The sequence below is a fragment of the Hibiscus syriacus genome, unplaced genomic scaffold (genome assembly GCF_006381635.1).
Source record: "Hibiscus syriacus cultivar Baekdansim isolate YM2019G1 unplaced genomic scaffold, ASM638163v2 tig00112530_pilon, whole genome shotgun sequence".
NCBI classification, from domain to species: domain Eukaryota; kingdom Viridiplantae; phylum Streptophyta; class Magnoliopsida; order Malvales; family Malvaceae; genus Hibiscus; species Hibiscus syriacus.
The window spans coordinates 928,231-942,507 of NW_024063358.1; the positions used below are offsets into that span (position 1 = coordinate 928,231).

The 14,277-nt window shown below is 34.3% G+C and overlaps 2 protein-coding genes across 3 annotated transcripts; one reads left to right on the forward strand and one right to left on the reverse strand.

The window, feature by feature from the left end:
* The first annotated feature begins 2,487 nt into the window (after nt 1-2,487).
* On the forward strand, nt 2,488-11,291 carry LOC120181788. 2 transcript variants are annotated; one of them, XM_039186850.1, is made up of 21 exons: nt 2,488-2,761; nt 2,825-2,887; nt 3,000-3,172; nt 3,274-3,364; nt 3,444-3,521; nt 3,606-3,665; nt 3,787-3,891; nt 4,249-4,344; nt 5,124-5,165; nt 5,318-5,431; nt 5,507-5,694; nt 6,209-6,495; nt 6,574-6,695; nt 6,851-6,893; nt 6,987-7,078; nt 7,774-7,822; nt 8,885-8,955; nt 9,105-9,224; nt 9,871-9,971; nt 10,794-10,839; nt 11,068-11,291. In XM_039186850.1, exons 1-21 carry the CDS (start codon nt 2,624-2,626, stop codon nt 11,134-11,136), a joined length of 2,148 nt encoding a protein of 715 aa, XP_039042781.1. In that variant the 5' UTR covers nt 2,488-2,623; the 3' UTR covers nt 11,137-11,291. The 2 variants fall into 2 exon arrangements, with proteins under 2 accessions (XP_039042781.1, XP_039042780.1); XM_039186849.1 differs by having other exon boundaries at nt 2,492-2,761; nt 4,249-4,359; nt 11,068-11,290.
* A 567-nt stretch (nt 11,292-11,858) lies between these two features.
* On the reverse strand, nt 11,859-12,459 carry LOC120181690 (CBS domain-containing protein CBSCBSPB3-like). Its single transcript, XM_039186773.1, has 2 exons — nt 12,228-12,459; nt 11,859-12,153 (listed from the first exon to the last, which is right to left on the reverse strand). The coding sequence occupies exons 1-2, from the start codon at nt 12,302-12,304 to the stop codon at nt 11,979-11,981; spliced, it is 252 nt and encodes an 83-aa protein (XP_039042704.1). The 5' UTR covers nt 12,305-12,459; the 3' UTR covers nt 11,859-11,978.
* Nucleotides 12,460-14,277: the final 1,818 nt, after the last annotated feature.

Below are 14,277 nucleotides of genomic sequence, written 5' to 3' on the forward strand. Positions count from 1 at the left end.
TCTAGCTAATCCCCTGTAAAAGCTAGGGAAAGGTTCTAGTTTATCTCGGAAAAACTAGGGAGTTTGTAAGGTTACTCTTTATCCTCAAAAGAAAGAACAAATTAGTGAATTTGTTGGAAAATCATTGGTGAGAAGCTAAGGTTGTGGACGTAGACTTTGATTGAGAAAGTCGAACCACTATAAATCGCTGTGCAATTCTCTATCATTCAATCTCCTTACTCCCTAAACACAAAACCGTTCCGACCCCTCTTTGCAAACCGTTCCGGTTGTCGATTCGAGCTTCCGAAAATCCTAACAGGCGCCTATTTAAGAAAAGTGGTATAAAGTGATTTGGTTTCCTCTTCACATACCCAAGCTCAACATTATCACTTGGATGGCCATTCTAGATCGCCTTCCTACTTGTGATAGGCTTATTAGAATGGGAATTGCTTCCAATAGTCTTTGTATTTTGTGTAATGAGGATCATGAATCCAGAAATCACTTGTTTGTTGAATGTAATTATGCTACTTATCTCTGGAATTCTATTATGAATCTATCTAGCATGTGAGATACTCACATGTCTTGGGATTCAAGGATTGAATGGGCTGCTAAAACATGGAAAGGTAGATCTCTCCTTTCCACTATATTGAGGATCGCCTGGACTGCTTATATATACTTCATTTGGGAGGAAAGAAATATAAGAATTTTCAACAGATGATCACGAACAACAGATCAACTCCTCACGTCTATAAAGGAGCTAGTTTGATTAAAAATCAGAGACAATGAGTTCAATAGACTTGATTATGTAAACTCCAGACTTTGTAATTATTGGAATATTGACTAATCTTTTTGTTTGTACTTATGTTTTTCTCCAAATTGGGAGGATTGTTGTACATTAAACCTTTTTACTTGGGTAATAAAATCTACTTATCCAAAAAAAAGTGGTATAGTTTGTGCACTTATTTTAGTATTAATTCTATTATAAATTATAAGATAAATTACATGGTAAAATATACAAATGGTCCATCGACTATAGGACATTGTTTTGTTGATTCCCTCGAGTATTAAAAATTATAAAATGGTCCATTGACTATAGGATGTTGCTTTGCCGAGTCATTCGTCTTCTAAAAGTTACAAAACAATCACTCGACTATTTATTATGTTCTAAACTTGTCCGTTTCTTTTAAAAAATTAACGATAGTTTGAGGTGGATGTTAATTTGTTGTATGAGATATGATAGTCCTTTGAGATTCTGAGATCATATTTTATCATATCTTAAACGATAAATTAACATCCAACTCAGACTATTGTCAATTTTTTAACGGAAAATGACGAATTTGAAACATAATGAATAGTCAAGTGATTATTTTGTAACTTTTAATAGTCGAGCTCAACAAAGCAACATCATATAGTCGAGGGATCGTTTTGTAACTTTTAATAGTCAGGAGACTCAACAAAGCAACACTCTAGTCCATGGACTATTTGTATACTTTATCCTAAATTATATTAAATATCATTAAATTTTAACTTATGTATCGTGTTTATTATTAAAACTTAAATTGTTTTCATTTTAGTGTGGAATTTAAATTTTAGATTTAGTCAGTATTGAATTATTAAATTATTAACAACATAACATAATCTATTTTTCATAAATTATAGTTTGCGTATCAATTTTATTATCAAAATGTAAAATATTTTAATTATAGTCACTGAACTTTAATTAGTATATTAATTTGGTCCATACAAAAAGTCATTAACTCCTTTGATGTTACAGTTAATTAATTATTGTTGTTTATCATTCGTCATTCATGATAATATAAATATCAAATTAAAAAAAATTAAATATAAAGGACTAAAACTATTCCATCGCAAATAAAAGGATGCCATGTCAGCCTCGCTTTTACTTATTTTAGCAAAGGTGACTTGATTGACACTAAAAGAGAAGTTTAATGATTTAATTAATAAAATTTGTTGTTTAGTGATTGAAACAGAATAAACCTATAATTAAGTGAGTAAATAGTTAGTTTACCCTAATAAATTATAATAATTTGGGTAAATTATATATTTAATTCACCCAATTATTATTGCGATTCTTTTTCCACTTAAAAGTTTTTTTTTAAATTATACCTAACATCACATTTTGATTTTATTTTGATCACTTATAGTTAAAAAATAATAAAATTATTAATGTGTTAATTTTTTTTAATGATGACATGCCGTTATCTTGCATTCTTGTGGTGATACATTAACATTAATATTAATTTTTAACGATAGGTGACCAAAATAGAATAAAATACAACATTAGATATAAATTTGAAAAAAAGAGTTGGATGGCTAAAACATAATCACAAAAATAGTTGAGTGATTAAATACGTAATTTATTCTGATAATTATTATTGGCGTGGCATGGCATGGATGAATCTCTGCCGGTTGCTGCAATGAAATATTATCGTCCTAGTTAAAACGCAGGCATGCTCTCGCGCCTTCCTCTTCCCTTTCCTCGGCCACTCCCACTCATTTCATTGCTTTTTCCTCATTGTATATGTTATTCTTTTCAAAATTTGGGATTCTAGGTTAGGGTTTGCATGATCGAGATTGGATTTGAGAATTTGATTAATTGGGAATCAATCGTGGGAGTAGGGGCATGGAGAACGGTCACGATGAGAAATTGGCGGAAAAATTGTCCGGATTGGCCCTCAACGACAAGGAGTCCTTCAACGACGATAGCTTGTTTCAGGTCATGAAAGCCGTCGAGGCCGCCGAAGCCACCATTAAACAACAGGTCTTCTTCTTCTTCTCGAATAGTAGTAATAATAGAATCATAATTTCTTCTTTGTTTTCTCAGGCGGAAGAGAACAGTCGATTGAGGTCTGAGCTCCAGAAGAAAATTGAGCAACTCGAAAAATATGTAGGAGAATTTATCTTTTTTCCCCTTCATTCTAATCAAAATTAAGCTCTATGTGACCGTTATGCTTCTTTTTTTCTCCTGCTGGAATTTGTTTATATTTAATGGAAATCAGAAAGTGGAAAGTGGTAGTAATCCAAATGCTTCCGCTAACGAAGCTGCCAATGCCAATTTTTATGGAACATTGAATCCACTTACGAGTGCTGCTTCTTCTTCTGACAATTACGTTGGCCCTTCTCTTTCTCTTTTCTCTCCACCCTTATCAGCCATTTCTTTTTCCCCTCCCAGGTTCATCTTCTGTACACTGCGTAGCTACAGTAAATTAATAACTGTAGGTGTATTAATATGAAATATACTGTTTTTCTGATTCACTTGTTTTGATACGGTAGGCATCAATTTGATGGAGAATATGATTCTAGATTGCCACAAGGTTTCTTGCCGATGCCCCGAGTAAATAGTTCCAATTCCCTATGGAAACAGGTTTCTTCATGCCCTTTTACCATGTCTTATTAGTAATTATTATTCATATAGAGATTCAGTAACCTCTATTTTTCTGCAGGATAATACCCATAAGGTTCGGGAACAAGAAGAAGAGATTTTACAGTTGCGCAAACAGCTTGCTGAATTTTCTGTCAAGGTTGTGTCTTGGTTATTTTTGCTTTTCTCTCTTCTTTGAATACGATTTAGTTTTGGATTTTTAGTAATCTATGGTTAATCACAGGAAGCCCAAATACGCAATGAAAAATATGTTCTTGAAAAGCGCATTTCCTATTTGCGAATGGTAGGCTATATCCCAGCTTTTCCTCTTGCACTATCACTAATTCTCTTCTTCCTTTTTTGATTACTTGTTCTGGAATGGAAATCTAATATATAATATATATTTTGACAAATATTCACATCAGGCCTTTGATCAGCAGCAACAGGACCTCGTTGATGCTGCATCAAAAGCTCTCTCTTATAGGCAAGACTTCATAGAGGAAAATATTCGTCTTGCTTACCAGTTACAGGTATTTTCATTTATTAGTATTATTCAATTTTTACTTTGATGGTTAATATATACTTATAATTATGTGATTGCTACTTGTCTTCTCTATATGTCTTGAATAATATGTGCGTGTATTCTATTTGGGCATTGAACCATGTTGTTTTCTTTGTGTTAAGACTTCTGATATTAAAACTCAAACTATTTTGCATGTGAAAATACTTTGTTTTCTTCACACTTTTCATGTTTGAAAATCTTCTATCTCCAACTTGCGTGGTTTTGGTTCTTTATATTGTAATATTTTGTTTTATTACACTGCTCATGATTACATCTGTTTTTAACATTGATTTTTTCAATGTTCTGTTTGTGGTTCTTTTTTCAGGCTGCACAGCAAGAAAGAACAACTTTTATTTCATCTCTGCTTCCTCTTCTAGGAGAGTATTCCCTGCAGCCACCTGTACCAGATGCTCAGTCCATCGTAAGTAATGTCAAGGTGAGTTTCAAAATGCGTTCAAATTGCATTGATGGAATTACACTTGTACAATCTATTTTGACGCAAAGCCCATATAAACCTGCAAGATAACTGGGAGGTAGTCTGTATTCTGTATGATATAATTTATTTTTTTAAATTCAAATACAAGTGTTCTATTCTATCCTATCAACAATGTCAAAATGTGAGTGACACACTTCAATGCTATTCATTGGGGCTGATTATCCATGCTCAGATATTAATACGGTCATTGTTGTGATAGCCTTGTTCTATCAAATCATTGAATCCGCTGATGATTTGCAATTGATTGGGTCATTTTCACTGTAGTTAGGCTAATTCCTTTTGAATAGGATAAAATAAGATTGCATCGTTAGAAATTTTATTTTAAAAATTGCTTTCATTTGTGGGTTTATTGGCATAATATTCCATTAGACAAATGGGGGATTTTTTTTTTCATTCCTTTCATGCATTCCTTGCATTTTATTTGTGTGTTTGTGAGTGTTTTTTTTGTTCTTATAATTTAAGGGGAACTTTAGCGACCATAATAGTACTTTGATTTGAAAGTTTATTAGCATTACTTGTAGCGAAGTATATTATATACCTAGTTTCTATTTGCTTTTAACCTTGAAATCTCTGAAGAGACCCTGTTAAAAAATTAGGCATATGTTAGATAAGGGCACAAGGCAGAAGAGCGAACAATTTTTTTTGAATAAGTTTAAACGTTTTTCTTTTCTTTAATCAGAAGCATGAGGCTAGTACTTTTGCAGGTTTTATTTAAACATCTGCAAGAGAAGCTTATTGTTATTGAGGTATTTTTTTTTCTTCTCGAAATGAAGTTGTTTATAATAGCTGAATGCAACTATTTTTTCAGTTCTGATGGAGTCAACCTGGCTTAACTTTCTAAGTGTATATATTTTTCTAAATACTTAATCATGTCTACCATCTTCTTTTATGGCCTCAGTCAAAGCTTAAGGAGTCGCAATATCAATTGGCACCTTGGCGGTCAGATGCCAATCATTCCAATTTCGCCCCCCAATCACCTTTACATTCCCTTGGTGCAGCATTGCCAGCATCGGTATGCTCATATATCTTCTTTTGGTTGTACTTTTATATCATATTGATTTTCTTAAATTCTTATACTTCTTGTTAGAGCAAAAATGGCCTTGAATTGGTGACACAGCCGACATATTCCCAAGGAAAGATGCAGATAAATTCTGATGCTCAAAAGGACGCACAATGGGATCTACCTGGTCAGCACCAAGGTGGCTTGGGTGGTGGTATTTTGTCAAAAGATTTGGAACTTGATGATTTGGGGAGGTATTCACCAATACCAAGCAGGTAAGCCTGGTCAAATGGAGACTGCTACTATGAACTGAATGTACAAATTACAACCATCTGCATTTGTTGGTGGGTTCTGTTTTCATTAAATTCTTTTTGATGCCATAAATAATTTCAAAAATTAAATTTTCATGATGCACCAATGTAAACCTTCCATTGTGACATATTACTGCTTTCACATATGATAATCTGTCAACTGGTTAACCTTAATGGTAGGCTTTATGTAGATTGTAACCGTATAAGTCCTAAAAGGTCATTACTTCATGTCATTGTGAATCACACCTGAGATATTTGCCTCTTGTTTTATGCTTATAAGTATTTCTGATAAATAGTCAAATTAGGATACAAAAGTTATGAAAAGATAATTGAGGAGTCACTTTTTCTTATGGTTTTTGTTTGATGAAAGACATGTAGAATTTTCTTTAAGAACATGCTGAGCATTCTTGTATGAAAAGGGCATGGCAACATTGAAATATGTTAACTGAAAAAGAAGGTTGATGTTAACGGTTGCCAGGACTTCCACTCCCAATGAGATAACAATACAGCTGGCAGTTACTCATAGTGACACACATACTACACGATATGGTGAAGAAAATATTAATAAACAAGTTACATTTCGTAACCCTGTTAGCAATAGTGAGATGGATTATCCTGATGCCGAGGGACACCAGAATGAAAGAGAGCCTCCCTCCAACTGGGGTTCAGGAAATACTCCTTACGCTGCCGCAGACGAATCCAGTTCATCATATCCTCCTTATCCACCACCAGTTCTTAAAGAGGCTTCATCTTCTTTTTCTGAGAGTACAGTTTTACAGCACTTTGTTGGTTGCAACTATTAATTACTTTATACTATCTTAATTTCTTTATTGCTTTCTGCAGCAGCAGAGGATGATCCACTTCCAGCTATAGAAGGTCTCCAAATTTCAGGGGAAGCTTATCCAGGAAGGGAACTCCAGGCATGTGGATATTCTATTAATGGAACTACCAGCTGTAATTTTGAGGTGTTTTTTCTGGATTTTCTTGCCCTCTATTTTAAGTTTTTAGGATTTTTGAACAATTATTTCTTTGATATTTTTGAAGAGGCTGTGGATTAGATAACATTCCTTTAGATTCTGTAGTATGAATATGTAATCCAGTAATGTGCTTGCGATGGCAGTGGGTGCGCCATATGGAAGATGGATCTGTTAATTATATTAATGGTAGTTGCTTATCCTTAATCTTTCCTTTGCTTCTCTTTCCATATAATCCCTGTTATTCATCGAATTCGTTTCTAAAGGAGCTTTGAAAAACAGGAGCAAAGCAACCAAATTATCTTGTTACTGCTGATGATGTTGATACATACCTTGCTATTGAAGTCCAGCCTCTAGATATCAGGAATCGCAAGGTATTGACTTTACTTCAATGCTGTTTTCCATAACGGGGACCTTGTGCATTCATGTGTAGTTTGTTATCTTTGGCTTTTCTGTTCCTGCCTGTGAATGTGGTTGAAGATTACTCTTGAACATTTTAGGACAAATTGCAATTGTGTTTAGAATACTGAGAAAAAAAGCCTTTTGAGAATGCAGCCACTTATTGAATTGTGGCTAAGAACCATAAGGGATATTCTAGAAGCTAAGAATCTAAGCCTTTAAATTGTGGCTCTTGTGTTTGATTCTTGGGATGGAAGAAGCAATAGGGGGATGGGAGACTTCTACTTCCCATTATGTAGCCAGAGATCATATAGTATTGAAAAAAGGAAAAATAAAAAATCAACACTTATTTGATTCTTTCCATTTTTGTATCTGCATTTTCTATTCTTTGCATCATTGGATTTCTTCCTACGATTCATATTGGTCTGGGTGCTAAACTCTGAAGTTCCCCATGCTGATGTGGCATCAGTAGGTGCTAAGTAGATTGGAGGGTGATTGCCATCTATGAAGATCAATAGTATTTGTTGTAAATGTTAAGTTTGCAATTATTTTTTGGGTATATTGCACTCAATAGTTCTGAAATTTGCACTAGGCACTATTTTGCAGTAGGGAAGCTATCTTTTTATTGCTGCCTGCCAAATTGTATAACACTTTTTTGTTGTCAATTTAGGGAGAGCTGGTGAAGGTCTTTGCCAATGAGCACAAGAAGATCTCATGTGGTGAGTGATATTGATAGTAGTACCTGATGTTTATCTAGAACACCTTTTCTTTTTAATGTTTTTAAATGAAATTAGAGAAAACTAACTTAGGGTGTGTTTGGAAAGCCACCCGATAATTGGATTTGGGTAAAAAAAATTGTAACTACACATGCATGGTATGTTTGAATAACTATTGAAATTAGGTGGTCTCATTGAAATGAGTGTAATTGGAGAACCCCATTTATGCTCTTCAATTCTTATATGAGGTTCTCCTTCCGCTGATTAAGGAGCTTTTTACGAGCTCCATTAATCATGAAGGGGGTTTTTAACGAGGCCTCTTATTCTTATCAAAAAAAAAATCTTATATGGGGTTGAGAATGGGGGGAATTACGTGAGTAATTAGCCACAGTGACTTTCAAACATTTTCTTAATCCATTTCTTTAATTAATGGGTCTCATGGAATTGTTTGTAATTACACGAGGATGTAATTACTACCCTAGACCCTAGTAATTACACTTTCTTGCAGTTAATGTGTGTTCAGTTGATTTTAGTAGTGTAGTTGTTGTGTATGGTGTTTAATAAAGAGTGCTAAATAAACAAAGACCCAATAGTCAACTTTTTTTAGATTGACAATTGGTCAACAGCAATAGCCATGCAGGTTTGGCTCTCCCCCCCCCCCCCCCCCCCCCCAAAATTACATTTGTGTTCAATACTTTCCAGTACACCACCAACATCATTTGCGAATTGGGGATCCATTATTAATAACTGAATCCCATATATCTAAATGATGATAGCTAAGGTTTTGGAATTTAATGGAGGGGATCTCAATTTGTATCTCCATGATCTTAGTTTTTATTTTTTTTACTCATAGAGTTGTAGTCTGTTTTGGTTATATATGTCTCTTCTTCTGATCAGATTAAGTTTGTCTTGCTTTGTGCTTGAACTATTTCTGTGCATTTTATCATTTGAAAATTGTTAGCATCTTGTTGACTCATGTTCTTGCACTTGATATGGAAAATTTATTTCCTGGCTTTTCTTTTTTCTCTCTTTCCCTTTCTTTTCTTTTTTATTCTACTTTAACAGATCCGGAGATGCTAGGCTATATAGAAAAGACTCTTTATAGTGGTCATGCTTCATACAAAGTTTCATATTCGGTACGATTTCTACACTTGGATGGTTGTTTATGTTGCTCATTGTTCGATAATGACTCCATCTAGTTATCCAATGCTTATCAGCATAATATGTACAGGCTATTATTTAGCTTGATAACGTCAGAGTAGTTTCTGACTCTTTTATATTACAGACAGGATATCTTGATATCTGGGAGCCGGCTACATTGGCTATTAAAAGGGACGGTTACACTATTAAGTGTAGTGGACCCCATGGTCTTGTAGTCTCTGAAAAGTTTTATCCAACTACTGAGGTAATTCACATAATTTATATATTCTTTTGAGATCCTGTTGGAGTGATGCAGGAGTAGGAGGTTAAGATTTATAGCAATTCTCAGGTTTGATTTGATGGAAATCATGAGAAGAATAGGGAAATTAATGATTAATGGATAAGAAAAAATCCCTGAAGATAAGCAGATTTTTTTTTTGATAAAAAAGGCCTCATTAAAAACCCCCTTCATACCCTACATGTTATAAACATAACATGAAGGGCATAGGAAGAAGGAAAAGAGTTATTTTATTATAACAATAGGGATCCAGGTTTACCCTAAGCTAAAAATATTGACTTAGAGGTGAACTTTCAGATCCTAGTCATAATTGATATTAACTTTACAATGTACCACATAAAATTCTGCATTTCTTGTTCATTCAAAAAAGTGAACCCTCTACTTAAAAAAAAAACCCAGTGAACCTTCTGTGCAGTTATAAAATTGCCTAAATATGTATATGCCCATTTAGAGCTTTTTGATGGACATATTGAAATTGAGAGCACTGATCTTGCTTGATTTTGATATATCATATTTTTTCCCGAAGCATTAGTGACGATGAGGAATCCCGAATTTATACTCTCATATATTTATATTGATATCTTTTTTCTGTGTTGTTTATTGTTTTCTCTAGATTAAGATAACATTTGGAGAGCCTACAGAGTTTATGATTGTGGGATCAAATGGTGTTCAGCGTCTCTTACGAGCAGATAGCAGCCCTACAGATATCAGCTGGTAAGTTTGAAGTTTCTCTTGTAAGAAACAAATAATTGCTGATTTAGAAAATAGCATGCCCCACATCCCTAAGCATAGTAAATCAGAGAAAAATGCCTCAGTTTACAAAATTAATATTATTCCAAGAACAGACAAGGTACTTCCATTTCATCTGAATGGAGATCATAATGTCCTTTGATGTCTCATCCTGGATGTTTTATGCTCTGGAATTGAAAATTTGGGTTGATTAGCTGTTCAAGAAAAACCAGATTTGGAAACTGCTTATTCTATCGTGAAAAGTACCGTGGAAGTACAATTGGGATTTTGCGGGCTAAATATTATTAGTATGTAATGCTGGTTGGTTTTAAAGAAATAAATCAGAACCTTTTTTTTTGCAAGTGCATGGAATACGCCATAGGTGGTTGGTTTAAAAGAAATTCCATGTGATTTCATAGATATGGTGACTAAGGTTATTTCCATTATGAACTTATAATGGCAATCCGCTGAAGACGGGGCTCTGATCAAATATGAGGAAATATTGGACGCAAAACACTTATCTTACGGGCGTCTAAATTTGCCTAAAAATATGGAGTGGCCTGTGATTCGGTTTCTATTATAACTTATAATGCCATATCGTGGAATTGGTGCATGCCAACTTAGTTTCATTTCAATTAAAACTTAGACATCTGTTTTCTGTTCCATTCTAAACTTATTTGCTCCCACTTTTCTCTCATCCCTAAGCTCGCACTTGTGCTATATGTCCACAACTTTGTCTCTTTAATATCTCTAGATAGAAAATCGTGAAATGTATAACTATTTTATTTTTACATTTCACTTGTGCAGTTCAAGAGATACAATTGTGCTCACCTTGAGATTATTTATCATACGGGTATTACTCATCTCTTCTATCCACTTCTCTTTAATTTCTATGTCATTTGCCGAAATTTCTTTACACCGTATGTTATCACGCCATTCTGAACTCTGCTTAGCCGAGTTTCTAGCATTTATATCGAATGTTGAAGGAACAAAGTTTAGTGTTCTGATAGGGTTTTATTGGGTTTGTAATAATCCTTGCATCATGTGTTTACTATTGTTTTTTTTTTGGGTATGTGATTAGCTTGCGCAGGCTGGTGAGAGAAAAAAGGGGAAAAAGAGAGGATTATTCTTTCACAAGGTACACAGTTAATTCAATGTGCAGCTCAGTATTGAGATTGTGTAGTATTCATTATTTGAAGACAGGCTATCTTGGCAGCGGCATAACCTGTTGAGTAGCTCTAGCTAGCTACCTTGTGTCCGAATATTTTTGTTTGCAGGCAGCCATCAATGTTGAGTTTTTTGTATTCAGCTAATTGTGTCGATATTTCCCCTCCAATGCTGCATCAGTCCAAATATCTTTGCTATTATTATTATTATTTAATATTTTTTTAATAGGTTTAAGGATGTAAGAAGCTCTCGAACTTTGAAAAAAATCAAGCCCCTAAACTAATTTTTGTGCTCAATTATTTTTATTTTTTAATTTCATTCATTCACATCTTTGACCAATGTCGATTGTTAAATCTAACGGCCTTTTGAATCAATTGGTGTCGCATGTTGTTATGCGACATTTTTTCAAAAAATTTATTTTTTTAGATTTTTCTTTAAATATGTACATATCATGATAAAATTATAGTATGCCATGTGACAATAATATATATATATATATATATATTTAATACACAAACTGTATAAACTCTAATGGTATCTATTCTATTTAGGGTTTAGGAAGTTGGGTGTAGAATTTAGAGTTTTAAAGTTTATGATTTTGGGTCTAGAGCTTAAAATTTAAAATTAAGGAATAAAATAGATATTTTTTAGGATTATAATACATATATTATGTAAAATTTAGGCTTATGATTTTGGGATTAGCAAAGTCTGCAAGCATGCTCAACATCATATTTCGCTGTAGATTATCTCTTTTAATAATAAAATCTGGGTGTGCATTAGGAAATCAGTGCATTGATGCTTGTGGGTATAAAATGATATGTATCTTTAAATATTCAGCTCAAATTCGTTACCAAGTGTATGCGTACCAAAACTGAATCGATGGACACGACCCTTGGGATCCTCAAATTTGAAACAAAATGAGTTTCCAAGGCCTAGGGAAGGATAGGATGATAGCTTCCCGGCATCTGCCCCCTCAGATGTCATCACTGCCGATATTTCACTGAAACGAACATTCTGCAGGGTTGGTTCATGTGTATAACATGTTGGAACCATAAGTGAGGCAGAATTAGTTACCTCTGTGTGTCATAATCATCTGGTGGCTGCAAAGAAAGGGCGGAATCCCAGAATTTTTGCATCAATGTACTTGCCATGCCATTAACACCTCCAGGGCTACTTTCAACCTTCAAAAGACGAAAATTTCAGAAATAAAAATTTAACTTGACCCAAAGGAGTAAGAGTACATAGAAAGCTAAACAGATAATGAAAAACATTAACCATGTTCACATAAGAAGCATACTACAAAGTATATGTTAAAACCTTACAATAGGGAATTTTTCCCTTTAACTTTTTGCTTGTTACTAGTAAGTTATATCCAGTAGGAAAGTCCGTAGACATGCCAAGTGCAATTGAATGACTCAATACCATATCCAACAACAGGAGGAGAGATTAACCTATACGCTGCCATATCTACAACTATCTCAACAACTCAAGAAGCATTGGACTATACATATCCATAGATCTAAGTATGAGATTTGGGAAGGTGCTGAAAATGTTCAGGCTACACATTTTGAAGGTTGGTACTTGGAATTAGAATCAAGGTTAGAATAAAGTAATTGTCATAACGACCATCAAGATTTGCAACTTCCAATACCATGCTTTTCAAGCTTGAATACATCTGTTCAAGCAAACTTGCAAGTTGGCTTGACTCAGAATTGCACCATCATATGCTCTTTCTTTCACACAGGGTAAAGGTAACTCCTGGATCTGAGTGTACAGAGACATCCTATATTAAGGCCATGATTAGCTGTTTCTTTTGCTACTTGCTTTTTTGAAGTATAAAAAAAAAGAAAATGCTTTTTGAAAATCATAATTATATATTTTGGAGAAAGATTTTCATGCTTTTTTTAATATATAACATAGTTATGTTAGGGTCTAGATTTAGATTTTAGTTATTGGTTCAATTTCTGATAAATTATTTTATTTTGCTTTTCAGAAACACTTTGCAAGCAAAAAAGCAGATAGGAAAAACCAAGTAGGAATAGGGATGGCAACGGGCCGGGTTCGGGCCGGGTATTGGTCTCCCGTCTCCGTCCCCGTTTAAAAAACCCGTACCCGTCCCCGCTTAAAAAACCGCGGGGATTTAAACGGAGATCCCCATCGGGTAATCGGAGAAAACCGCGGGGAAACGGGTATCCCCGTTTAGCATAAGCGGTTATTTAAACGATTATTTAAACGGTTATTTAAACGGTTATTTAAACGGGTATCCCGTTTAGCATAAGCCACAAATACAATTTACATGCAAAGACACAACATATAATACACTTTCCAAGGCAGTGCCAAGACATGTTCCTTGGATAAAAAAATCTATTTACAAAATTGTCAAGCCTACCAATTACAATCACATAAATGCTCACCATGTTGCTAAAGTATTTACGCATAAAACAGAGTTGAAACTCAGTTTAAAATTTATTCCTACATAACAGTGGAGGGTGAATAGCAAAGGCTACAATGTACATCAAACCAAATGTACAAGAATGAACCTTTTCCACCAGAGTTAGCTCAGGGGAGAGATTTTGTGCTACAACTCGCATAAGGATGTCCCTTGAGCTGCAATGCATAGAGGAAAGCTAGTAAGCACAAAAATATTGAAAGAGGTCTTCAAATCCGCACCAAATACATGTGATGGTGCAAAGAATCTCAAAAGCTAATATTAATCAATTCATGAGTTAAACAAAAGGTTTTGTTAGTATCCCCTGAATTTTGTTCCCTGTCACTATAACAACTGAACTAACTCGCAGCTCTCGCATCTTTTTTGCAGCAACACAGACGGGATCCGATGATGAAACAATTGCAACCATGGAAGAGGATCAAGGAAAGTGTGAGACCCCTACTTCGGATGTTTTTCGTTGACAGGTCAGTTGCTTGAGCAGTTCGTGGAGCACCGTCACAGCAAGATTTCTAGCATCTCCTTCAGAGTACTGCATTGTAGTTTAATGTGCATATATATTCATAGAACCTTACTCATGTATTCAGTTCATTAAACTCAGAGTTTGTATTATTTTGGTTTTAAATTATATGTCACGGAGTTCAAGTTTTGTAAAATGTTTTTATAACATTTATTTAT

Bases quoted from the DNA above. Each gene is read 5' to 3' on its own strand.
- LOC120181788 (XM_039186849.1), top strand. From the start codon at position 2,624: ATGGAGAACGGTCACGATGAGAAATTGGCGGAAAAATTGTCCGGATTG. The intron at 2,762-2,824 runs GTCTTCTTCTTC...TTGTTTTCTCAG, and splicing joins AAGCCACCATTAAACAACAG to GCGGAAGAGAACAGTCGATT. The intron at 3,173-3,273 runs GTTCATCTTCTG...TTGATACGGTAG, and splicing joins ATTTCTTTTTCCCCTCCCAG to GCATCAATTTGATGGAGAAT.
- LOC120181690 (XM_039186773.1), bottom strand. From the start codon at position 12,304: ATGGCAAGTACATTGATGCAAAAATTCTGGGATTCCGCCCTTTCTTTG. The intron at 12,154-12,227 runs GTAACTAATTCT...TGTTCGTTTCAG, and splicing joins GATGATTATGACACACAGAG to TGAAATATCGGCAGTGATGA.